The sequence below is a fragment of the Cryptomeria japonica genome, chromosome 11 (assembly GCF_030272615.1).
Source record: "Cryptomeria japonica chromosome 11, Sugi_1.0, whole genome shotgun sequence".
Lineage (NCBI taxonomy): Eukaryota > Viridiplantae > Streptophyta > Pinopsida > Cupressales > Cupressaceae > Cryptomeria > Cryptomeria japonica.
Window position 1 is genome coordinate 661,803,504 of NC_081415.1, and position 27,529 is coordinate 661,831,032.

The window sequence follows — 27,529 nt, forward strand, 5'->3', positions numbered from 1 at the left end:
GACGAGCACACTCGATCATCAACTCATGGCACTGAACAGCTGGAGGAAAGCCGGCCGCCTTAATTTTGCCACTCTCTATTATTCTCCGGGCGACAGGCGATGGCTTGCCAATGTAAGGGATCTCTCGAAACTTCTTCGTGCTAAAGTTGCCTAAGTTTGTATCTCCAATGTGGCTCCACTTCGACACGATCTTGGTCTCCACTTCTTCGGTCTTCTGATCTTCTTTCATGAGAGCTGAACGACTGGTGGATGCTCCCGCCTTCGGGGTTGCCATACCTACACAACATTTCATAATGAGAAGCTAGATTTTGCAATAAATAACATAGATTAGAGAATAAATTTTAGGAAACTTCATGATTAGTCCTTGAATTATCATTTCCTAAAATGAAACGATTGAGCTAGGAATTCAAAATTTCAAAAAAATCAAAATTTAAAATATGACGATGAATAAATAAAACAATAAAATCAAATCGCCATACCTCAATAGAGAGCTAACTCTAGAATGCAAAAAGGACAAAATCGCCTAGGCAAAAAGATCGAAAATAGCCTTCAATGTAATCGCCTTAGCAAAATAGCAATTCGCCACCTTTTGAGTTGCCTTTGACGTGATCTTCAAAATTCGTTCAAATGGAACTTCAAGTTCGCACAAATAAATCTCCAAGTCTCGCACCACCTTTGGATGATGTTAGCGTCACCTTGGATGATAGTTCGCACCACCTTTGGATGATGTTAGCGTCACCTTGGATGATAGTTCGCACCACCTTTCTTGGAATGAAATTCGCACTTCTCCAAACACAATTCGCACTTTCTTCCTCCAATCGCATGTGTGAGATGATAAATAATATTGTGAAAATGAAGATTTCACCTCTCCCTTTATAGCGCTCACCTCACCATTCACCCCCAAGGCCGACTTGGTAAAAATAAGGCAATTTTAAACGATTTTTTAATAAAATAACAAGGCCGACCATTAAAATACCAAGCGCTCCAATCGATTTTTATTAATTAATTAATTATTAAATGCCTTTTATTTTAATTAATAAATTCGATTTTTTTTAAAGGCAAAATAATTAATAAATATTAAGCGCAATATTTAAATGCTAATTAATTGAGTTTTTTTTTTGAATTTATCAAACTTTAGCATTTAAAATGAATTCAAAGATGTTTATTTAGCGCCAAAATTTTGAAAATGGTAGATACGTACCTCATCGCCCTGGTCCCTTGGAGAGGGACAGGAGCGATCCACTATTTTGGTCATGATTCTTGCGTTTTTGTCGTTCAAAGTCTTCATCTCCGCGTTCAAATCAACCACTTTGTCGGGTCCTTCGAGTTTGATTGTCTTGCTTGTGTGAACAAATGCCTTTATAACCATCATCGCTCTGGTCCCTTGGAGAGGGACAGGAGCGATCTTCATGTTTTCACGTTGATCTTGCATCTTCGAACTCCAATTTTCATCATAAGGCAAATAATAACATCGCTTGTTCATTCCATGCTCGTCCCACTTGCTTTTCACAAGACATTTTGATGTTTAAAGGATCATCGCCCTTGTCCCTTGGAGAGGGACAGGAGCGATCCTTGTCTTTTCTCCATTTTAAGCTCAAATTGGTAATATTTAACGTCCATTTCCCTTTGCATCGCCTTCAAATGATGTCTAAAACCATGTGCGACTTTATCTTAACGTGATCTTCAAAGGATATCATGTGTTTTGGCAAATATCGCCTTGGTCCCTTGGAGAGGGACAGGAGCGATCTCCATGTCCTGGCTCAAATTTGTAAACATTTGATCTTCGTTCTTCGTTCACTGTCTTCCAAAGGACGTCCTTTACTTCGCCAATCCTTTCATGGTCTTGATTTTGAAGGAGCATGAGTGTTTTTGCAAAAATCGCTTTGGTCCTTGTCCAAAGGACAGGAGCGATATAGCTTCTTGGTACAAATTGGTGATCGTTTGACGTTTGAAGCCTTTGGTATATCACCTTCGAAGGACGCCTTAGACCTTTTACCACCTTGCAAAACCTTGACCTTACGTGATATTTGAGAGATTTGGCTAATATAATCAATATCGCTCTGCAAGGTTTTGAGTTTGTTCTTGCATTCTTCAGCTTGCCATTGTCTTCAACGCATGAAATAAAGTCCTTTGATCCTCCTTGATTGCTTGATGCTTGACAAACTTTCAAAATTTATGCCTTTATGCAAATTTCGCTCTGGTCCCTTGGAGAGGGACAGGAGCGAACTAGGGGTCTTAGTATAATTCCTTCAACGTTGGCAATTTTGGATACTTCGTGCTTGATGAAGATGCCTTAAGACGTTCTTGCCACCTTGTTCTTCATCTTGAAATGTCTTGAATTTGGAGGAACGGTTTTGAACTTGAAGAAAAGGCAACAAACTCATTGTATCGCCCTGGTCCCTTGGAGAGGAACAGGAGCGATCCTGCTCTTGTGGGCTTCATTTCACTTCGTCATCTTCAAAACTTATATTCAACGGATTCGTAATGTACCCCTTTATTCATCCATGCCTTGAGATCGATTGTAACTTGGCAAGAAAATCATCTATAACAAAAATCGCTCTGGTCCCTTGGAGGGGGACAGGAGCGAACTTAAGCATTTAGGGTCCTTGTTGACGTTTCATGATCTTCAACTTATCTTCAATGAGTTCATTTCACCTCTGTCCTTGCCTTCAAACATAAACTTGACTTGATCTTTGCCTGAATCTCGCCTTATGAAGAACATCGCTCTGGTCCCTGGGAGAGGGACGGGAGCTACAATGTACTTCGTCCTGGTCCCTTCCTGAGGGACAGGAGCGATTTTAGCATTCTGGGTCATTCTCCTTCATGTTTGCACTTCAAGTTATATTCATTCGATAAAACATATCCCCTTGGACATCTTCAAATCGTCAAGTCGTTGAAATCCTGCAAGGACGAAGCAATATTTGATTTGTAGCTCCGGTCCTTCACTGAGGGACAGGAGCGATTTTGATTCCTGGAGGCACCCCTGTGCTTGTGAAAATCTTCAATTTATATTCAACGGAAAGATCACGCCTTTCTCTATCATTTCCAACTCGAAATTCACCTTGACCCTGCAAGGACAGTAAGATATTCGAAAACGAGCTCCGGTCCTTCATTGAGGGACAGGAGCGATTCTGCTCCTACAGGCCAAAATATCATGATTTTACAAATTTTATCACTTCACACGGCGAAAACAAATCATTTACAATGCCCGAGATCAAAAATCAAAAAAGTCAAAATTTGGTCAAAACATTCAATCGGACAAAAATTCACATTTCACCTTCAACACTAAGACAAATTTAAGCTCTGCACTCAAAATTCCAATTGAAAATAGACCATTCTGGCGAATTCATTTCATTCAAAATTTGCATTCAACGAAAGGAAGCTCAAAAGCTCTCAAAACTGACTGGATTCTGGCTTGAAAAGACGTTAATTAAAACCCTAAGGGTTGACCCTAAATCCAGACAACTGACTGACTAACAAAATCCTAAAAGCGAAACGAAAAGCGAGCGAAAAGAGGGGGTCCCCATTTGCAATGGGGCGATGTGTGAAATGGTCACAACAGGTTGCCAACAGGAACACAACCGTCAACCAAATGATGCTTATAACTACTCATGAGTGACAACAAACTCAATTCGGACAATTGATACATTATCGGGTAACCAATATTATCGAACATAACATTAGGAATTGTACACCCCCCCCCCCAATAGAAAAAGTTGTCTTCTAGATGACAAGTATACACCAAATAATATACTAGGCAACCCCAACTTGTAGCGTACTTGAAAAATCCAATGGGGGTCTAGGGGCAACGCCTCTAGTGGGGTCAAGGGGCAGCGCCCCTTGTAGGGTTGAGGGGTAGCACCCCTTGCGGGGTCCCTGGGCATAACATCACTTTTCTGATATTTTAAGATGCCAAAAATAATGTTGTTTGAGCCAAAAAATAGTGATTCCATGTCAAAATTTTGATCAAGTTGTGCTCTACACTTTAGAAAAGATAGTCGTACTAGAAGTTGCTGTATGGAGCTTACATATCATTGTTGTACAAATCCTATCACTTGTTTTTGTTGTACATGATAAATGAGAAGCCGTACGATGCAAACGAGACAACGTACAAAGTGGTCTTGAAGATGTCGTACAATATGCCACTAAAACGTACGTTGCCAAACCACAAACCAAGAAGATGCACCTATAAGTTTAGGATCTTTTCTGTGAGCCTGCGCCTGCCATGAAGATGTCGTATGAGGGGAGACACTGCCTGCCGTACAAGGTAATTGCTTGCCACCCAAAGTGTTGTTTGTATGGATTCTGGTTGATGCAGTCTATGATGCCATATGGAAATATTTAACCAAGGAAGTCGTACACAATGAGATCTTAGCCCTATGTGGTTTGACAAGTTTTGATGTCGTACATGTTTGCTTCCTTGCCGTACATGGGAGATGCCGAGGGGAAGTTGTATGGTTTGATAAGAATGTCGTACGTGGTTATGTTGCCATACACTAGGCTGGACACTAATATGTTGTACAAATTGGATAGGACTTATGTGCTGTATGGGTTGAGGACTTTGATGTCGTACTTGGTGAAGGGAATCCAAATGTCATAGGAAAACCTTGCAAAGTAATACCTAACCCACACATTCCAATTACTTACCAAGTCGTACAAGGAAAAGTTGAGGGGTTCGTATGCCAAAGTGCAAATGACGTACATGGTGAAGATTCAACATTAGCAACCAAGTGTTGTATGACACTACTTTGTACGAGAGGAGAAGGGAGTTGTCATATGGTGACGGTTTGGGAATGCAGTTGCCAAAATCTTAGTGTGGTACCAAGATTGTTGGATGGGCTCCAAATGTTGTTGTATGAAATGAAGACTTGGATGCCAGACTATAAAAATCCTTGGAGGGCATGCATTGAGTATTGAGAGTAGTACCAATGTTGGGTGTTGTACCAGTCTAATATCTCCATTCTTTAAATTCTTCTCATTGGCTAATTCCATATTTTCTCTTCGTAATTTTTTAATTTTCTTTGATTCTCCTTTCTTTTTCCTTCCATTTTCCATTTGTGTATTGTTAGATGTGTCCTTCATAACTTTACACACTTTCATTGGTTTCTCTTTACCAAGAGTTGCAGCTTAAAGAAAATTACACGTTGGTGAAATTACCTTGTAGTCCTCCATCTGCCAGTGGAATAGTCCATTCAGGGAACTTGTCTCATCTTCATAGCAGCCTTCTAGCTCGAGCACCCCTTCGTCATTAGGTTCCATTGTTTTCCTTCATCCATCCTCCACTTTCCATCTTTTGATTCTGATTTAGAGGATCCTAGTTCCTCCCTTAACCCTCGATCGAGAGTGTGTTCGCTTCCAATTTTGATTCGCCTTGGCAATAATCAACCATCTCCTCCCAGGGAGTGTGTCGTACGCTTTCTTTTGCAATGGGATGACTACGAAGTCCAAAATAAATTGTTGTGTCTTGATAGTTACTTTTTGTGCCATCAATGTTCCCAATGACTTGATGCCATGCTGGTTGGCACCTACCAAGTGGAAGGTCAACGACCAAATTGTTGGTCTTTCGAGGCATTTCCAAGTATCTTTTGGCAATACATTTACTCCCGAGCCTCCATTGACGATGGTGTTTGTCAATTTCCTCCCCATAATTACCATCTCGGCTACGATTGGCTTCCTTCCGATGCTCATTGTCAGCAACTTTGGATCAATGGCCTCATTCCCTTCATGTGGTGGTTTCCTTGTCAGTTCCTCTAAACTAGATTGCTTCTGGCTGACTGTGTCGTCACTAACCTTGTTGGAAATTGCCACTCTTAGTTGTGGCATAGTTTGAAGAAGGTTTGTCACCTTGATGGGTACGGTTGTTTGTAGCACCTGCCAAACTATGTTCTTCTTCGACTCCGATTGCAATGACGTACTTGCAGTTCTGTTGGAGGTTATTCGTTCTTTCGCCATCACTTGTTCTACTTCTTTGGCTTCTTGAAGTCATTCCTTTTCCGTGTGAGGGTTTGGGTACGTGGCTTCTTCATCTATGCTCTCGTGATTACTAGAATTGCCTTGTCTTGTTCTTCCACATCCAACATATTAATACCCATTTGCTTCAGGCAATTGGTGTCTTAATGATCACCTAGTCCACACCATTTGCACAATAATTGTATGTTGTCTTTCTTATTCTGGCAATCCCTTGCAAAGTTTCCCCATTTGCTTCATTGTTGGCATTGTATGATAGGACCTCCTTTGGAGTCGTATTGTATTTGATTTCGTTCTCATTGATTTCAATAACCGCCTGGCGATACATTCTATGGTTTGGATGGGCTTGACTCTCCTTGTGTGAAGAGTACTTGCGTACTTCTAGTCTATGAGCACTCCTTCATTGAATGATCCATCAATTGGCAAATCTTGCGCAACATCTTTTTAGGACAATACCTTTTGTGTGCCCCTCAATTTTGTGTTTAGTACACTATAGTTCATTACTTTCTTTATTGGTTCCTTTCTCGGCTTTCAATTCTTTCATTCTCACCATATTTTGTCGTAGGGCCTGAACCGTTTTGGATTCTTCTTCACTACTGCCTTTGGTGCTCTTGTCATCGCCAGTCTTCCTCTTCCCCCTGGAGGATGTTTTGTTTTCACTTTCGATGTCCATCGCCCTATTGTAAGCATCGGCGTATTGGGACGAAGGCACTACTTTCAGCTTCATGTGTAGCGAAGGGATCAATCCCTTGATTAACCAACTCTTCTTCAATCCATCGAGTGGCTGGTTCTCCATCTTACTCGACAACTCCTTGAGCCTATGATTGTATGCCTGTACGTTCTCATGCTTCCCTTGTTTGGTAATGTAGATTTCAACAATAATTTCATTGTCATCCCTCAGGAGTTTAAATTTCTATTGGAATGACTTCTTTAGGCTATCCCACGATTCTGTGTGTTTCTCTTCTATTCTGAGAACTAGTTGATGGCTATTCCTTGTAATGTTGCAAGAAATGCCCTCAATCAATAGTCTTTATCTAATTGACTGCTTGCCAACCAAATGGTTTTGCATGTCTTGTAGTGTTGCATAGGATCCTCCGACCCATTTCTCATGAACTTCGGCAATTTCTGCCGACCCATGTTCTGACTTGATAGAGGAGTCACCATCTTTCTTGCCTACTCACTCCCTTGTGTGCCCGACTTGGGTGGACTATTCCAACCGCTATGTTTCGGTGCTTTCCCATCACTCTCGGCCACACGTGTGTCCTCTACATGTCCGCCTCTAGTGTCCCCAACACTCTGGGTACTTCCAAGCTCTAACTCATTCCCGTGCTCCCTATGTCCGAGGGCCTGCAGTTCGGATCTTCCAATTCTCAATTCCCCTAAGATGGATAGAAGGCAGAATATGCCCACGAGTTCAGGATTTCCCTCTTTGTACTCCTCGTTTGATGTTGACTATACAAACGAATTGTTTGATTGTACAATTAGATTTTTCTCAAATGTTTGTCGTAATCCTCTTCTTTGTTCTCTTTGTTCTACAATCTGTAAAGATCTCCTAATCGCTTGGTCTTGACCACCTTGTGGCCTCTTCCTGCCTTTATTGGGATCTAAGGGCATGAATCACTCAATCTGACCTGATTTCTTTTAAGGCAATGACACCAAATATTTACTGCTATATTTGATAATTTAAATACAAGAAATAATAATACAGATAACAATGCATACAAGATACATGAGTAAAATATAACTTTTACACGAGTAAAATATATTTTTATTCGCACATGAAATTATTACAGAAAAAGACCAGAGATGGTCGGCCAAGGATTACAATGGATTCGACTATATCACCATGGACTGGATCAGATCAGAACTGTTATTAAGTTACAATCAATAGCATCTTTGTGATTGGTGGTATGCATGGGGTTGTGTTGAATATGTATGCTTAATATATGAAGCCTGATAATGTTGTTATGCAGAATTTAGTAGTAATATTAATATAGACTGCAATATGTATGACATTCATACTTAATTTCATATATATTCATAATACATGAGAAGTTAGTATTCTTTTAGTTTGAATCAAGTTATTACTGTCAGTATTTAAGAAGATGGGAATGAGATGTTCCAAAGAGGGGCAGTCTAAATCCAAGCAATAGGTTAAGTCCCAAGATAGGGTGGGGATCAGCGACCCATAAGCCTTGAGGTGTATAGACCCAAGATAGGTAAGGGCTTGGATCTGTAAACTTTGAGGGAACCTATTGTATCTGGTCTCTAAGCGGTTTGGTAACATACATAAACCCTTCTCCCTTTAAACTGAAGTAGTAGCAGGGTCTGATATCTATATTAAGAGATTATGAATAGTGAAATTAATCGTCTAATGAGGAAAATAAATAAGCACTTGTTACTAACTAATTTAAGAATAACAATCAATTTTAGTATATTGAAATAGATCAGGTAGGGGACATGACATTCTTTGAGTGCACAATATTGAAATTCCATATATTCCATTGTTTTCTTTCACAAGCTATTACTCTTAGATCTAAGATTTCTGCATGAAGATATTGTAATGTGATAATTCTGGATAACGTTGTGTTGATACTTTTGCAAATAAATTCAAGTTATTTGTTAGTCAGCAATATCTAATTAAAATCATTCATTTGTATTTGCTGCATAACTACAGGTGTGCAGGCTTTATTTTACCGATTATTGAAGGCTTTTCATTATCATAGAGTGAAACACACAAAAAATATAACTTTGATGTTAAAGTACTGTTTGGATTTAAATCTTAAAAGCTGTTCCTTTTGTTTTCAACAGGGAAGAAAAGCCAGAAGATCCAGATCTCCCCAAGTACCGTGATCGAGCCAAGGAAAGGAGAGAAGACCAAAATCCAGATTATGAACCTACAGAGATGGGTTCCCTTCATGCTGTTGCACCTCCTGGAACTGTTGATTTAAGGTAAAAATAATTATTATTCTCATTTGATGTTTTGGATTCCAGGGTTCCTTTTATGCTAGTAATTTTATGTTAGAACTGATTATAATTACTAGCCGCATTGACCTATTTTGCTCAATTGTGAACATTAATGGTGTTTCTTTCTTTCCTTACATAAAAGAATCTTAATAGTTACTCTTTTATGTGATTTCTTGAACAGAACAGCTGATGCACATAGGATATCTATTGAGAACAGCAAATATCTTGGAGGTTAGTTTGATTTGTTTTCTTCATTTTAATTGCAAATGACTTGGTATCCTTTACCTCAATATATGTTTACACAGTAATATAATTTAACAGTTTGTACTTTGAAAAAAGGTTATCTATTGAGAAAATCAAATATCCTGGAGGTTGGTTTTATTTGTTTTAACATTTTTTAACTGTAAATGACTATTCTTCACACACACACACGCATTGTGTATATATATGTACTGCAATTTTACAGTTCACACTTTAAAAGAGACAAGGAGGCTACGCATCAACTTTGTCTATGCAAAACATACCCATGTTAACTTCAACATTCCATAGTGCTTAATTAACCCTTATTGATGGTGGATATGATCAAGGCTCAAGCAACAAGCTTTAAACTTTACACTGTAGAACACAATTATGTTAAAGTTTAATTCAATTTTCTTGCTCTTTATTATAGCTCTTTCATGAGTCTCCTTTGGTTTTGTGATCATTAGTTTCGCTGTGCCATAAATTGTTTGCAATCTGATTTTATAATTTGTTTTCTGGAAATCTATATTTCTTACTGATATCTTTTGGATCTAGCTAGTTTGTAATTTTTCAATGTTCCACCAACTTTTGGAGACGGTATAGTGTGCAGATGGGGGGATGTGTTCCAAATATAGGTGGAGGGGACTCTAAATTTGTGGGGAAAACATGGGGGATGTCAGGGAACAGGACATTGGGATTTGAACCTTGGCCTGTCTCTTAAATTGCATCCTTTGTTACACTGCAACCCTTCGGAGTCAATTCAACAAGAATGATCCTCGTTGGACAACTTCTTAACTTTATGAATGGTAACCTGAGTTGCAATTCAGGTTATTTCCCTTGCTTGTTTACCAGATGTAATTTAAAGTCAGTTTTTAGGGTGGGATTCCAAGTGGTTTGATATATCAATTGCATTCTTTATTTTGGGGTTTGTATATTAAAGTTGCCATTTTAATGCATTGAACTGACCTGTAGCTTTCCTTTCTTCTATATATAATCACGTGCTTGCAAATTTAGGTCTTTGTTCTTCATTGTGCATATACTTGAAATGTTTTCTAGGACATAATTAACAAAATACTATATATAGTGGCTTCACTAAAAATTGATGCATGTCATGTTTTACAGGTGATGTGGAACATACTCATTTGGTTAAAGGTTTAGATTACGCATTGCTGCACAAAGTCAGGAGTGAGATTGACAAGAAACCAGAAAATGAGGAATCTGTGGATGGCAAGTCAAGGTCTGGATTATAGAAGAATTAGATACATGCCAACTAGCCATTGAAGTTCATAATACTCATAAGTCATAAATGATATGGCTTAAACAAATGTATCGGTTCTGTGAGGTGTTAGCCTATGTTGTTTTGTTTGCTACTTTCATTTTCTAAGTTTTTGTCTACTCTTTTGAACAGAGTACAGAAGGAAGACCAAACATTATCATTTCGCACTTCTACAGCGAAGGTGCATTGATATTCTTAGCAATTAAAATTAAAGCTCGTCTAAAATTCTTCTCTGGAGTCTAGTGCAGGGCATTTTGTACTGACATAGAAGGACAAACTGATATCTTTAATGTTTAAATTCTCTGTTTTTGTTAAAATTATGGTTTTGGCAGCTCATTTACCAGTGGATGGTGAAGCCTCAAAGCATGAACAAGCCAAATGAGATGTTTCTTCCTGGACGGACAGCTTTTGTCTATGACATAGTAAGACATTTCCGTTCATTTCCATAGGTTTCAATTTAAAAAATCAACTATCATATGCACATTTGGAACTTTTCAATTTACTAGTTATCACCTGCTGGCTCAAATATTCATCAGACATGCAACATACTCCAGAAAGTGTGACCCAGTTTTATCCATTCTTTATATACAGTACATGATCAATCATGCATGAGACTTTATGAGTAGTCTTGACATTATTAAGTAAATGGGTAGAGCAGTAATATTCAAATTTCAACCAAAAAATTGTCTACTATTGATTTCGATGCTTTTAGCAATTCTTTTGTTCTGACTTGTCTGCCTAGCACTGCACTATAGATAGGACATTCATATTCCAATCACTATTACATGGACTGTAACAAAAGTCATGCCTCAAACTCTGGAAGAAACAGTTTACTTGCTTACAGAGTGCAAATGTGTAAAGTGATCTTTGTTTGCAAGGTTTTCGTAAGTTGTCTTAAAAGGTTTATTACATGCTATGTTATTCAACTGTTGCTGGATGCAACCTCATTAGATTGAGATAAGATTGTAAGTATGAAGCGGAGCTATGAAGTGATCTTTATTTGTAAGGTTTCAGTAATTCATCTTAAATGGGCTATTACATGCTTACTTTTTCACTTGTTGCCAGATGCAACTTCAGTAGACTGAGACAAGATTGTAAGTATGAAGCAGAGCAATGGCTCTAGTTATTCTTCCTAAAATGTGTCACAGACTCACAAACTGGAAATGATAGGATGAATTGTCTCTTAAAAATCAGCACATGGTATGCAGAATCTGTACTCTCGGGTTTGAAGTAAATTGTCTCAGTGAAACTTCAATCAAAGCTGCAATTTTTGAGTGCAATAACCAGCAATTTATTATAGACAACACTTTACTCCCACCTGGATCACCACTTCATCCAATAAGTTGCACAAGGTCTCCACATTTTTATTTTAGTGGAAGCATCAATTAACTTTTAATTGTCTTGATGCCTCTTAAAAGTTAATGAAAGTTCTGCCCTTGCCATCCATCCACCTATTAAATAAAAAGCTATATTTTTTTTTATAAATTTAGTTTTGTTCCTCGAGTAGTTGATTTGTATTTTTGACTGCATCTTGCAATGATAGCCCACTCAGCTAATAGCGGTTTAAAGCCTTAATCTCTTTGCCACAATCAATGTAGTGACTGATTGCTTCCAATAAGGACTTGTCGCAATAGTAATTGTAGTGCCAAAAATTGACACATGACAATTTCACCTCATGCTGTAATTCTTTATTCCACATACTATCTTCCAATTAAGGTCGTGCACTAGAAGTGTTACGAGGAGCAAAACAATTGGAAATATGGCTGCCAACATGGCCTAAACCTTGTATCTTTGGCCCAATGGAAGAAGCAGAGCCCTTTATATCTCTTTTTGACCTTGTACAATTTATTCTTGCCAATGCCTTTTGTGTCTTCTTTTTCTCTATTTTCTTTTGATCATCAGATGTAAGGAGAGCATTTGCCGCTTATTGAACTTTTAGAGATGTTTATTTATATGACACATTATCTCAGTAAGGGGTTTGTGCAAGGTGATATTTGAGGTGATTTATGCCTTCTTTCATATCCATCTTGTAATAGTTGTAGATAACTATTCCTCATTCTATGCCTAGCATCCCATGTTTTCAAGTAGGGTCCCAAGGTTTGCCGACATCTCTTCTACTTGTGCATGGAAAATATGGAAAAAAATGCAAACAACCCTAGCCTGCACCTAAACTAATTTAAAAAAAATAGTAAAACTAAACCCTAGTGCATGAAATTTAGAACGAAGGCACAAAAAAAATTAAAAAAATGGAACGGTGTCACATGCCTTTGAAATGTGGCTATGTAAGAGCTGACTACTTTGCAAATTTTGTTCAATCTTGTTTCCTGTTGACGTGTCTGAAATTGCATTGCTACAACTTCATCCAGCCAACGCAGAATAGAAATGCTAAGAATCCTATCCTCTCTTGAGATAAGGAAATCCCTAATGCTGTGTTAATTTGATCAATGGGGATTACCTCAATGTTTTGGTTGTCAGGTCTTGATTACGGGATAGCTTAGCGGTTTGATGTGTTTTGCTGGAAACACAAATGGGACTTAAGGTTAGACTGAATCGGTTTCGAACGAGTTCCCTAAAGTTCAACAGTCCTATATCATCTGATTTTGCTTCTGATTGATACTATTTCAGCTTGACTGTATGGTTTCTTTTTGATAAAAAAAAAGGGAAAAAAGGAAGGGAAAAGAGATAGAAAATATCTAATTAATTTTTGTAAGACAACATATCCAGGAAGATAGACGGAAACCTTAAAAAACCAGATTTAACATTATCAGCTAATAAAGCACAATGTTGTAAAATCTAGTGCAATCTTCGAAGGGAGTTTGATTTTCATGTTACTAAACATAAATACAGAATTTGACATCCATCCATTTGATGTTTAACAACTGAACTAAGCACATAAATGGGTTCAGACTAACCATGCAGGGGGGAATGGCAATCAACCAATCCTTAATGTTATGAACACCAAGGTTTCTATCAAATATTATCCCCAAAAACACTATCTGAAAGCAAAATACATAACAAGAATATTAAATGGTATTCCATGTTCTAGTTGGCCTCTGATACCCTTGGTTTTGGTATTGATTTTGGTGTTGGCCTTGATGCTGATTTCTCTGGTTACTCTGCAATTGATTATTCTAGTTTCGCAGATAAGTAACTTCAGAGGAAAGCTTCTTCATTTGATCAGTCAACTCCCGTATTTCATCTTTCTCCTCCTGCGTTCTAGAAGATACTGCAGTATTTTGCAGATATATGGGTTGCTTAGGAGGGATTTGAGATATAGGTGGTCCCGGATGGAGCACCAGCTGATTTGCAAGTTGCGGGGGCTGATATGCCAATTGCAGGATTGGGTTCATGATAGGCGTTTGGTGAGCCAAGACCTAATTGATCTCTTGAATTTGGTTGGGCATCGCGGGGGGTCCCAATTGCAGCAATGGTCCCACGATATTTTGGCCTAAGCCCTTACTGATTTCCATAGCCTTAGCATATGCCTCCGTTAATGTAGTTGGTGCAGGTTGGGACTGTCGGACAAACATTGCTGTCAGATAATTCAGAGCTGAATAATAAATCTCCCTTACCGAAGCATCACTTACCACATACGGGTCTTGCAATCGGGTGAAGGCCTTGTGAAATCTACTATTGAAGGAACTAATTGGCTCATGGCCCTGTCTCTTCACTTCCATGAACCGTTTGTATAGCTTGGTGGGAGTTGTGGGAATACCATATTTTCCTGTAAAAGCCGTCTTCAACTTTTCCCAAGAATCAATAGATGATACTAGCAAGTGGATAAACCAATAAAATGCGTCTTCTCCCAAAGAGTAAGGGAAGAGTCTACATGCAACGTCTGCATACTCAATCCGTCTGTTACGCAACGCATCTTCAAATATTTTGATATGCTCCTCTGCTGTTCTGTTTAAATCATTTACATGAAAAATTGAACAGAATCTATCCGGACTTTTGGGCATATCATGGTAATTGGCGAAAATTATTGGTGACGGGTTGTCCACCAACCAGGTTGCACCATTTGGAGCAGGTTGATTTTGCACCATCTGTGGCTGAATTAATGGAACCAAAGGTGTAACTAGAGCTGTAGCAACTAGGGTCGTGAAAAATGTGCTTTTTGGGACAACAAACTGCTGGTTTGACTCATTGGGGTCTGCAACCTTGCGGTAACTTTTACGCCTATAGAAGTGAAATCCAGCGAATCGTTCCCGTTCTGGGCTGGACTTCAGGACTCTTTTGAATCTCTCCGAAGAGAAGGATCTAATTCGTTCCAGTTTGCCCTCCTTCTAGTGCCAATTCTGTTGACGTGTTTGAAATCGCATTGCTACGACTTCATCCAGCCAACGCATAATAGAAATGCTAAGAATCCTATCCTCTCTTGAGATAAGGAAATCCCTAATGCTGTGTTAATTTGATCAATGGGGATTACCTCAATGTTTTGGTTGTCAGGTCTTGACTGTGGGATAGCTTAGCGGTTTGATGTGTTTTGCTGGAAACACAAAGGGGACTTAAGGTTAGACAGAATCGGTTTCGAACGAGTTCCCTAAAGTTCAACAGTCCTATATCATCTGATTTTGCTTTTGATTGATACTATTTCAGCTTGACTGTATGGTTTCTTTTTGATAAAAAAAAAGGGAAAAAAGGAAGGGAAAAGAGATAGAAAATATCTAATTAATTTATCTAAGACAGCATATCCAGGAAGATAGACAAAAACCTTAAAAAACCAGATTTAACATTATCAACTAATAAAGCACAATGTTGTAAAATCTAGTGCAATCTTCGAAGGGAGTTTGATTTTCATGTTACTAAACATAAATACAGAATTTGACATCCATCCATTTGATGTTTAACAACTGAACTAAGCACATAAATGGGTTCAGACTAACCATGCAGGGGGAATGGCAATCAGCCAATCCTTAATGTTATGAACACCAAGGTTTCTATCAAATATTATCCCCCAAAACACTATTTGAAAGCAAAATACATAACAACAATATTAAATGGTGAAGGAGACTATGCACTCACAAAGAAATAAGACAGCGTTAATTTCCATTAATTCTGCATGAATTTCGCCAGTGTTTCAGCAACAATCTTAGACTTCTTACGAAAAAATAAGGGAAAACCAACCCTTTTAAATAGAGTTTCAAAACTTAGATGAATGGCCAAGATTAAAACAAAACAAGTGGCCCAGATTCATCAATACAACATAGTACCCATGCCCATAAATGGGAGGCAAAATATCAACAACCACCAAAAGGAGAAACAATAACTACCCAAAAAAGGTAATTAATAACTACCAAAAAGCTGCTCCAAAAAGTGCACATGCACGGAGCTCAAGATTTACAACTGTTTTGGCAGTTAGAAATGAACTTTATGGCCAAAAAGTGATTTTTTAAGATTTTAAAAGAATTTTGAACTTTATGAAAGCACTTTCTCCTTTTTTGTTGTAGACCCTTTTTCCAGAAATTCATCCTCGCCGTGCAAATACTCTTTCCAGAGGTCCCGACCTGTCGCACGTTCTGCCCAAACATAGTCTTGAAATCTGATGCATAGCTGGAACAACACCATGCTTTGAGGCATAGGATGGCGTATTTTATATTGCATACCCTCCAAGTGGCGATCTACGTGCTTTAACCCATCCTTCCAGTCAGACCGATGAGCTTCAAAACATAAAATGTCCGAATGCAATCCACTGGCAAACTCTAGGTCCTCCGTGGAGTATGCGCCCTTATCAATTCTCAATCCATCCTCCCAATCTGGTTGCACTTGGTCATCAGACAAACTATTTTTCCAACCCAAAACCATTGATCGGAGGATCCTTCCACCAAGATCCCTCATGTCTTTCAAGATTTCCTCGAATTCCTCCTGCTCTTTGTTAATGGTATCTTTTGTTTCATTCTTCATGGTGGTGGTCCAGTACCATTCTTTAAAGATGCTGATGTCATAGGGATCCAGGATAATGGACAATGTAGGAATCTGCGCGTGGGTCCAGAAAAGAGCCCTCATGAGGGGGAGAATTGTACCAACCACCTCATGAACTCTGAGACATTCCCTCTTTACCTTGAACAATTTGACCAGAATGGTCTCTCGGTGGTGGGCCATTTCCTTTACATCTTCAATGATCCGCTCTCCTTTTTCTTTGATGTCCCGAATCCATTCCTTGACAGCTTTGGCGGTATCACGTACTCCTTCAAACTCTGTTGTAGTCCTTTGTGCCAATGCCAATGGGGGGACATGGGATTCAGGGGCAAGTTGTAGTGGTCTCAGCAGGTGATCGATATATCCCTCAGCCTTCTCAGCATGAACTCGGTACATGTTTCTCTCAGCAGAGATTTCGTCGAGTTGCCTGAGCATATTCTGCACGGAATCCTTGAACTCTTCTCTTTCTTGCTCTTTGGTGGCTCGCCCTATCGGGATGGTTGTAATGCTATAATCGGCCAATGCAATTTGATCTGCTGGCTTATCGACAGGTGGGGTAGCAATATGGATGGTGCAGTTCCTCTGCTCATCCTTGGTGATCCGGGAGTAGGTCTTGGGCTTCTTCTTGCCTTTGGATTTTGTTTCCCCTATGCGAGAGAGAATATCCTCCAAGTTGATAGGTGGCTTGACGGCTGCTTTCTGCTGTACACGAGCAACTAGCCAATCTTGAGGGATGGCCTGCTTGGATGTTATGGCCAAATTCCCACTTTGCTCTTTAGAGGTTTCAGCTAGCACACTGCCGATCTGTAATTGATCTGTCGTAGAAGGAACAGATGCAGTATCCAACCCTTTACTTATAGCTGAGCTCTCTCCTACCTCATTGAACAACTTTCGAGTATCCCCATGGATGGTTGCTCTTTAGTTCTGTCGGGCTCGTGGGTCTCATCCACCTTGTGTTCTCCTTCGACGGTGGTGTCATCTTTGCCGACGCTATTCAATTGTAATTCATGTCGACTTCCCTGGGTGAGTTCATGCATATCAGCCTCTTGATTAGGTGGAATTTCTCCTTCCTCAACTTGATTTCTAGGTTCACTAGAATCAATGATCCTGACCTCTGCATCTAGCTCATCTTGTGCCGGAGGATTATTAGCCTCGAATGCATCAACATCGCTCTGAGAGAGCGGAGCAGGTATATAGTCAAGCTCAACTACGTCATCCTCCGAACTAGGGTCTTTGGATGACGAACTGGCCTCAGGCCTTCTAATAGGGATCTTTTCCTTTCTAGTTCTTTTTGATGCTCGAGTCCCTCTATTAGCTCTGGCTTTCTTCCTCTTTTCGGGCTTCTCAACCTCTTCCTTCGGTGCACTTGAGGTTCCCCCATCTTTCGAAGATTGGGAATTGAGACTGCCCATCATATGGTATGTAAATTGAATTCCTTAATGGGTTAGTCTCTCAATTTGCTGGTGTAACCAATGATCGGTGTACCTTCCTGGAGTTGCCATTACTGCCTCAAAATCAGTAATCGGATCCTGAGACCAATCAATGCCCAGCAAGAGGTACTTTACTGCCTCAAACTCTTGGACCTACAAGCAATTGTCAGAATCCGTCACTTGATCTGGGACCCGACGGTATTCATAAAGCCGCATTTGCTGCACACTTAACCTTGAATATTCACGCCATCAAACCTCATAGTCATTGGAACAATTTTTTCCAATAGTCCTCAATTGATTCCTTTGCTCTGTAGCGCCTGCCATAGGCTCTTTTTGCCAAATTGTCATGATCAAAACATTTCCTTGGGAAATGTTCCTGTAGGCCATAAGATTCTAATTCAGCAAGTGACTCATCGGCTTGCACTGAATTTTTGAAATGCACATCGAGGTTACCCAAAATCATAGGGAAGGTGAATCCGGACTGTTTCTTATCTCTGAGTAAGCTGCCCGCTGGATGTGCTTGCCTTGCAACTTCCATAAGAACTATTTTGTCTGTTGGGTAGCGTGGAAGTCGGAACGAAGCTCCCTGAAAGCCGGCTATCCTGATATAGGTGAACATAGGGAATTGAATAAACCATGCACCGTACTTTTGTACCAAAATGGTAGCCTGTTCTGAGAGCCTTATGTGCAATCCCCCTTGCATCAACCTGACTAGGCGCATTGTAAAGGCATCATTGGCACGCTCATATTGACCAATTGCATAAGCAACGTTGTTCTTTTCCCTCTGAGCTATGTCATAGTAATGTAGTTGAGGATAGCAGTCGTACACCTTGACTTGATTTGGGTTGTTCCCGATTTCACCCTTCTTGATTAATCTTGTCAGCGGCTGGTGTCAGGTGAACATATAAACCAGGTAGGATGTCATGGTGAAGTACTTCTTTTCTTCAAGTTCGACCAGTTGTGTATGGATATTATCACTGATGATCTGAGCCCAGTCGAACTTGGATTTTCCGGCAAAGACCCGTTCTGTAATGTAGAACATCCACTCTTCAAAAAAGTTAGATTGAGGGAGTCCCATAACCCGGCTGAGTAAGGTGACCATATCACCATGCTCGTTATGAAAGTCACTTCTGGGGGTCCTTTTACTGATTCTAATACTCGGAGGCCTTCTCTCCTTATATCACTCTTCGTTTATCAATGCCCCGCATTTAGCAGGATTCATGTCGTAAGCAACTTGTGTTTATCGATGCCCTGCATTACACATCACTGGTACTTCATCTTCTCGCCTTTACGGGGAATGTCAGATTTAGAGACCCGAGATGTTTTGGTTGCACCAAGCGTCTATGAGGATTCTACCGCAGATTTAGGCATTTATCCTGCATAGCCAGACACAGATTATGAGATGAGATGAAGGAAACAAATAGGTTAGTCAAAATAGAGGATGATGCTAGCACATAAGAATCAACGGGAAAACTGAAATTCGAAGAAAGTACGATGCCTTAGCAAAAGAGCCTGATCAATTAGGAAGTGAAATGCTATTAAGCTCTTTGTTTAAAATCTGCTACTCGGCTGCGGTTCAGGGCTCGGGTGTTTAATGATTGCCAATTTTCGTACTTGGAGAAAAGTTTTGCCTAAGTTTAATTTTTTCAAAATGTTCAAAATTTTCCTAAGTCTGAATTTTGCCTTGCAAGGTTAACTTTGGCAGGCTTTGCTGTTGCGCTACGTTCAATGTTTCAAATAGACGACCAATTTTGCATAAATAATGATTTTAAAGGAGACAAAAACGAACTTACCTGGCGAACAAAGGTGACTATCCTGCGATCTCTCCAAACTTCGGGTTAGAAAGGCTTTGTGCAAGTTCGGCCTGCAAGGCCCTTTTGCAAACTTTGAAAATGCCTTTCCTTTCCGTTCTTCTTGACTTACACTTTCGCTCAAGAGAGCTTTTGAAAAAAAAGGATAATAGCTCGCAATTTTGGATGCTGGGCGATTTTCGGGGCTGAAGAGACAAATGCAAACCTAAATAAAATGCCCTACCTACAACTCAGGGGATTCTCTGATTGCCCAATTTTTGGGCTGGAGGGAATAAATGCAAATCTTAAGACTCCGCCTAGGCTTTATTTCGCGACTTCCCCTCCCTTATCATTTTCGCACTTTGATTTTCGACATATTGGGATGAAATTGGGGTTTCCTGGTATTCACATGATTTTAGCTTATTGGGATTTCACGACCTGAGGAGGAAATGCACAAGTTTTCGCGGATGGTTTCCAACACTCCTTTCTTCTCTAACGCATTCAGTATTCTCAATTTTCGGCTTTTAACCTTATTTCGCAATTAGGACTTTCCTAACCTTCGGCATACATGACGATTTTGTCAGTTTGGTGAATTTCGGCTCACTTGGGCCTTACGCGCAATTTTACTTTTACATCTCTCTTCACTTTTGGTCTATTGAGCCTCTTTGCGAGGTCGTGAAGTTTATTGTTTTCGGCCTCAATGCCGATTTTAGGAACTTCAAAGTAGTTTCCGGGTAAATGAGGGGGCTTTAAAAGTTCTTTGGTTAACTCTCTTTTCTTTTCTCCATTTTCGGGCTAAAAGCCCTTTCTGCAAACTTTGCAAAAATGATGCCCTACTTTTTCGGAGTAAAAGGGGTCTTTGAAAAGTTCAAGTTTTAACACTTTTCATCTATATCGCATTTTCGGGTAAATGAGTGAAATGGTGCGATTTTTGACTCTTTGGTTATTTTCGGGTCAAGGGGAAATTTTGCGAGTTGGGTTTCTTTCAAAATGAATGAAAAGGCCGAAACCTCTTTCTTTTGCGTGATTCTTAGTGATTTTCGGTATTTCGGCCACCTTGGGCGCTTTGCGAGTTTTAGTTATCTTTTCGCATTTCAGCTTGTTAAGCCGATTTTAAATTTTAATGAATTTTGGCTTGAAAGGCCACTTTGAAAAGTTTTAACATTTTTCACTTCACTTGCTTTTTGCGAAAATCGGCCCAAAAGGCCATTTTGAAAAGTTTTTCAACTTAGACGTTTTCACTTGCATTTGGAGAATTTCAGGCCAAATGGCACTTTTCCAAGTTTTAACTTTTACGTTTTAATTTGCATTTGGCTAAATTCGGGTCAAAAGGATATTTTGAAAAGTTCTTTTAAGTTTTACGTTTTTGCTCTGGGCTCCGAAATTCGGCCCTAAAGGCCCTTTTGAAAAGGTCTTTTCAAACTTTTAGCATTTTCCCTCTATCAAGCGATTTTCGGGGTGAATAGGGCTTTGAAAAAAGTTTCTAATGTGAAGCGCCCTTTATGCTTGCAATTTCGGGCTAGAGAGAGATTTCACAAACCCATGGAACTGATATTCATGCCAACTTAGCCGATTCCAGGCTTGTGCCAAAAGTAGTCTTCCTTGGATTGATTTTGAATGTTCAGATTGCAAGGCTTTCTACGACATGGCCTTCTGGGCCACGTGACTTAAAACTCAAACACGCCCTTTCTTCAACGACTACAAAGCTTATTGCTTCACCACTTCCCGGATCCCAACAAAAGGGACGGCGGACAAAAATCAAAATTCGAAACTCAGCAGGACGAAGGCTGAAAATTAAACTCGGCGACAGGGAGTGTGTGCAATGCACAACATTTCCCAAATGCTTGCAAATGCTCCAAAGCTTCCAACACTAGTGCTAAAGGAACAGATGCCTCAAATGATGTAAAATGAACTTAATTTCGGGCAGAATAAGCTTATGCAGGCACAACTGAGATTTTCTCTGCATTTTACGAGTTATTGGTGAGTTTTTGGAATTGTCAATAACTTGGCACTTAGTGATAATCATGATTACTTACTGTTTAAATATTCTCACAATTTCTTGGTGAGTCGCTGTTCTTTTTGCCAATTTTTTCAACTAGCATTAACCTGCAAAACAAATCTGCTTAAAGTACAAAACCAATGAGTAAAATGAATTCAGAATTACATTAAATGTCTGAATATTCTTATTGTTCTAAATTTTCATGTATCACAAAAGTAAGCACCCATGGTCATTAAATAGATCTGCTGACTTGAGCACACAAAACAGAACTAAAGTGCTCTGAAGCTGGAGTTTTTATCACATTTTTTCATCACTTGTAATCTCTTTATAAATATGAGGAAAAAACTGCTCCTGCACCCAGCAAAAAAAAGAATTTGTTTTTTCAAGGAGTTCAAACGTGCCTAGATTTATGCATGCTAACGCTAAATATAGGTATCCATCTATATCAGCTTAATTCACTAACCATAGGATATTTATGCATCTGACTTTAGAACTAACTGCTGGTGTGCCAACTGAAAAAGAACAGAAGCTGAGTGATTAAAAACTAACAACTTCATTCATCTTGCCTGCAGAGGCCATTTGAATCCGTAAAACTCACATTTGTGAAGGCCCCTCTTATAAGTCTCGCAGCATCAGATGACAAGATATCCAGGGCCTCTTTGTCTTTGGGTGGCCCTGTTGAGACGCTAACAACAATGTCTACAAGTTCCCTGTCAGAGTAATGAAAAATCCATTCCATGGTAGCTCAGGACAGAGTCCACAAACTGAAGAGTGTGAGATTTGAATACATTGAAGGTCGTCTTCAATCTCTCTGTTGTGAGCAACCTCCTATTGCAGCAGGCTGTTACACTCAACAGAGAAGAGAATGATGAGAGCTTGAAATGTTTTTAGAAAGCAGGGTAAACAGCAAGGCAAATTGGTGATTACATGAATGAAAGTGATATCAAATGAATGCTTAGGATACTTATTCCATAGCATGCTTTGAGAAGGGGAATGTGCAAGCTTTCATCTAAAATTTAAATCCTGTGAAATCATAATAAAAAGAGAAGAGGGGTGCATATAGCTCTAAGAAGAGCATTATAATATGACATCTTCAAAAAAAATTCTCAATGCCTTATCAAGCCAAGGGCGAGGGTTGGTCAAGTGTGTCAACTTTGTTGATGCTTCGTTGCCTTTTACAGAGCCAGGATAAGGAGCAGAATTGATAGGTTAGTGCTCAACCCATTTTGAGAATTGCATTGGGAAAGTCAATGTCGACAGAAACCCTTTACCACTTTAACATTGGGAGATGCGTAATGTGTTGTAAGTAAGCTTAAGCCCTTTTCCACTAGAGCAGCGGCCTCTGCCTTTTTGTTAGTGTTTCTATTGAGCTTAATTGAGATTCAGATTAAAATATGAACCATAGTCACCCAGAAAGTCTGTTATAGAAACATGAACAGCATACCAATCCATGAACCCACAATTTCTGTCATCCCCATCCCCATACCCACAATCTCTCAAGACTATATTTATATATCATATAGCCTTCTCCTTATTCATTTATTGCGTACCTTAGTTTGATTGGCATTCCCATCCCTGTACCTGTACTGATACCCTTGTGCCTCTTGGTAACAATGATATTATTATTTTTATAAACCCAAGAGCATCTCAAGATCCCCCTAGTGACAGCAAGGCTGGGATTCCCATGGGACTTGCCATCACAATTGGGCTTAACTGTATTGGGCTATGGGGTTTAGCAGCACAATCTTCCCTTATTAATTCATAACAATCATGTTTGCTTTCAATTTTTCTGTTTTTATGATACTGTAGCAATGGAAGGCTACCATGATTGGCATGCATAACAATGATATGCTTTCTTCCTTCTGTTCTTTGCTTTTCTATATGAAGTTTGGTTTTGGCATCATAAAGCCTATAAATATATTTCATTGAATGAATTCATCTGAAACTTGAATTTCTAACAATATTTGCAGGGAGAGGAATTCTATCATGACATTCCAACAACAGTGCATAGAAGCAAAGCTGATTGTCCACCTCCTCAGGTTCATTTTTTTGTTTGGGCAAACACTCAGTTTTCAGGATTCAAACTGTTATTGATTTTCATTTATATAGAGAATGCTGAAACGTGTTTTTCCAACCCAGGAAACAGTCACTGTTGGGGTAGATGCATCTGTTCTTGAGCGTATTGCTAAGATCATGTCTTATCTCCGTTTAGGCTCCTCTGGAAAGGTATGTATCTGTTGTACTCCTTTCTTTCTCTTCTGGCATAAACTTAAAGGAGCAGATAAATTTTACAAAGACATGCATGGAATGAATCTTTTAAAATATTCTGTAGGTTTTGAAGAAAAAGAGGAAAGACAAATCTGAGGGCAGAGGTGAAGTTTAGAGCTGCTATCTAATTGCAAATATGGTTCAAATATTTTTCTTTTTCTAATATGCCTACTTGTTTTTTTTGTTTTTTTGGTATATTCTGCAGCCAAGGTGCTCCAATCCTTGGCCAATGAAGATGGAATTGATTATGAAAAACAATCAAACATTGTTGATGGTTTCTCTAAGAAGCAGCAAACCCGAGAGATGCTTCCTCCTCCTCCTCCACGCAAAGGTCATCTGGATGTGAAGGAACAGCAGTCTGTACCTACAAATACCCATGAAGAAGATAATATATTTGAAGGAGCTGGCACTGATTATAATGTTCCTGGTAGTAATCAAATTCAGAGTCCTCTTTCAGAAGATATGGAGGAATCCCCCAGGGATGGGGAAAGGCAGTCATACTTTAGTGACGTTTATGGTCCAGCACTCCCTGCTGAGATGGCTGCCCAGGATTGGCAGCAACAAGTGAGTCTGTGAAACAATTATGTAGTATGCATAGAATTTGCAAGATGCTGATTTCCGATCTCACTAGTAGAATTACATTTCCAATCTCATTAGTAGAAACTTGGGTGTTTTTATACTTTGATGATGTAGTTAATTATAATGAGCTATGCCATTATCTAATATTGTCATTGTAGGGTGCGTATGATGCTATTCAAGGACCAGCAGTGCCGGAAGGTTATCAAGGAGAATGGCAGGAATATCCTCCACCACCACCTGAACAACAGGCTGGTCAGTGGGCTCCAGAATCGTTGAATTACTCCGAACAGTATGTGCACAGTCAAATACCAGATTATAGCGTGCAGGCAGGAATGCTCCCTTCGAAGGATCCTAGATTTATGACACAGGAGGAGAAGGACCGTGGTCTTGGATCAGTGTTCAAAAGAGATGATCAGGGTCTTCAACAGCGGAGGGAAAGAGATGCACGGGAAAAGGATCCAAACTTCATTTCAGAAAGTTACTCAGAGTGTTACCCTGGCTACCAGGAATATAATCGGGAGATTGTAGATAGTGACGATGAAGATGACTTATCAAAAATGGACATGGGTGGAAGGGTAAGAAGCATATGCTTTAAGTAGAAAATGCTTTAATGCTAAACATGTTTAGTTGTGATAACCCTTAATCTTAATTCTTATCACTCTCTGACACCATCTAATAAACCTACTTTACAGGCTAAGGGGCGCCTTCATCGTTGGGACTTCGAGACAGAAGAAGAATGGGCAAAATATAATGAACAAAAGGAGGCGATGCCTAAAGCTGCTTTTCAATTTGGAGTGAAGATGCAAGATGGACGTAAGACAAGGAAGCAAAATAAAGACCAGAAGCTCACTAATGAATTACATCAAATTAACAAGATTTTGGATAGAAAGAAAAAAGATAAGGCAGATGCTTACGATGATAGTGGCCATTATGATGATGAAATACAACCAGGGAAGAGGCTTCGTTTATAGATACTCTGTCGAGGTGTTTGTAAGTTAGTTTTTATTCATACATGTAACAGTAATCCATTCTCTGAGAAACATAACAAGTTTGCCATGGACGTATGCATATAAGACTATGACGAAAACATGCTAAGATTGCATTTCATGCATGGCACATAGGTTGTATTTTCTATACAAATTGCTTACTGTGTAGGTATTTCATGAAGCATTTTAATTCTCAAGAGTTTACCCATGTTTCACAGTAACAAGGTCTTCATATATTTTGGCATGCATTACATTAAGGTCTGTTCATATTGGGGATATTATGGCATTATTTGTAAGATATTTTTACTTACAATTGGTGTGGATTGATTTTATTTTTTGGCTTTTCCGTGAGCAACATTCGTTTTTTAGGGAATGGTACAACAATAACACCAAGACCACACTTCGCAGTGAGAGTTTAAGTGAACTTCATTGTGTATACACTTTGATTGTCCCACAGACAAATTTGTTCAAAGAATTTTAAAACAACAAAGTCATCATCACTGTCTTCATCAATGGATGCACTGTGCAACAGGTACAACGTTTTCCTAGATGCAAATCAACGAATTCATATTGACATATATAAGTTTTGAATATGCCCCTAAAATGTATGAACAAAAGGATGCAACCCTGGTATAGACAAATATAACAGATTGTAAATGCCATGCAGTGAAAAATATATATTTTCTTTACAGGTTTATCATTATTGAGCCTTGGCCCTGCACATTCTTTTCCTAAAACGTTTCTTTTTTCAGCTCACAATATTAATATACTAGCGACATTTTTTACTTTAAACTTATTCTACTTGCTAGAAGCTCATTAGAGATGGAAAATGGAAGTCTCTACTCAAAGTTAAGTAACAAGAACTTTGTGCCTTTGAAAACTTAGGCAGGAGAAGTTTCAATTGAAAAGCTACACTTCTGGGTGTGTTGTGACCAAAACAAAAATATAATGTGTTTAAATATCATCCTATCTATTTTAATTTTGAAATAATAAAACCAAAAATGCTTATGATATTTGGAATAATCCACCTCTTTGTAAGCTGCTTTTTGCTTGAATTAGCGGACATGGCTAGAAGAAAGAAGGATTTTCTTTAGACTCTGTCAATTTCATTAATGTTAACTAGTTCTTCTGGAGATTATGTAAAGACATTTTGATATTTGAAATCAAGTATCATCTTCTTAGTGCATGTACCATTTCTGGAATTATTGATGTGGCTTGCAGCATATTTGATTGTGTTTTGTGCTGGGATGGCTTCATTTATTGACATTGCATTTTTACTTTGATGCCTTCACAAATGGCCTGGATATAAGGATATAAGCATTAATGTGATCTTAATTTTGCCTTCATTTTTACCAAATTTGGCATTATTGGCTGAATCGTAAATCTGTGGTATGGCTTTATTTTTATGTTTTCTTAATTTGCAAAACAACATGCCACTGAGCTAAAAGTTTGTTTACCAATAGAAAAGATGCTTACCTAGGAGATGGTACTACAGCATAAGTTTTTAATTTTCTTTTCTTGGTGGATTTACTGTAAGGGAATAAAATCCCTCCTATATAAATCTAAGCTAATTAAATAAATGTATACAAATAAATCACAGTTAAACTAGATTCGAGTTTAGGAGCTGACAATTGATGATTGTAATAGATGAAAATTCAGAAATTGAGGGAGGGACATGGTACTTAGTTTGGAAATTACGAGAATTAATAAAAATATTAATGCCATACAAAATTAGTCACCCGGAACCAAAAAATTAATATTACAATTTGATTAGTGTCTTGGGTTTTGCAGAATCATAGAATTCCTTATGAATCGAAACTGGATCTCTTGGGGCTGATCTCGTACTGCTTGGGGATGACAATGTGTAGGATTGTCCTGTAAATTGCAGGTTGATCTGGCTGACTATGGGCTATTGTAATCTGCTTCGTGTTGATCCTTGATATTTGAATGCACACAATGACTATAGTAATTAGAAATGCCTCAGGGGAGACGGTAGAGTTGTTAGGGTCAAGTTTTTGAACTCACTTGTCAAACTGACTTTATGGCTTTAGGCGATTTTAGACACAACATTCCTAAACGTATAGGTGCTCTACATAGTTTTGGTATATATT

At 39.0% G+C, this 27,529-nt stretch overlaps 1 protein-coding gene across 1 annotated transcript in view; it reads left to right on the forward strand.

The window, feature by feature from the left end:
* Positions 1 to 25,750, forward strand: part of LOC131065112 (suppressor of mec-8 and unc-52 protein homolog 2) — a 47,974-nt gene extending 22,224 nt beyond the window's left edge. The window contains exons 4-14 of the mRNA XM_057999525.2: positions 8,779 to 8,919; positions 9,116 to 9,165; positions 10,297 to 10,411; positions 10,583 to 10,631; positions 10,783 to 10,872; positions 23,556 to 23,624; positions 23,725 to 23,811; positions 23,918 to 23,957; positions 24,059 to 24,417; positions 24,591 to 25,007; positions 25,125 to 25,750. Of these exons, the coding sequence (XP_057855508.2) occupies positions 8,779 to 8,919; positions 9,116 to 9,165; positions 10,297 to 10,411; positions 10,583 to 10,631; positions 10,783 to 10,872; positions 23,556 to 23,624; positions 23,725 to 23,811; positions 23,918 to 23,957; positions 24,059 to 24,417; positions 24,591 to 25,007; positions 25,125 to 25,403 (1,696 nt within the window). The 3' untranslated portion in view covers positions 25,404 to 25,750. The remainder of the gene's footprint in view (positions 1 to 8,778; positions 8,920 to 9,115; positions 9,166 to 10,296; positions 10,412 to 10,582; positions 10,632 to 10,782; positions 10,873 to 23,555; positions 23,625 to 23,724; positions 23,812 to 23,917; positions 23,958 to 24,058; positions 24,418 to 24,590; positions 25,008 to 25,124) is intronic.
* Positions 25,751 to 27,529: the final 1,779 nt, after the last annotated feature.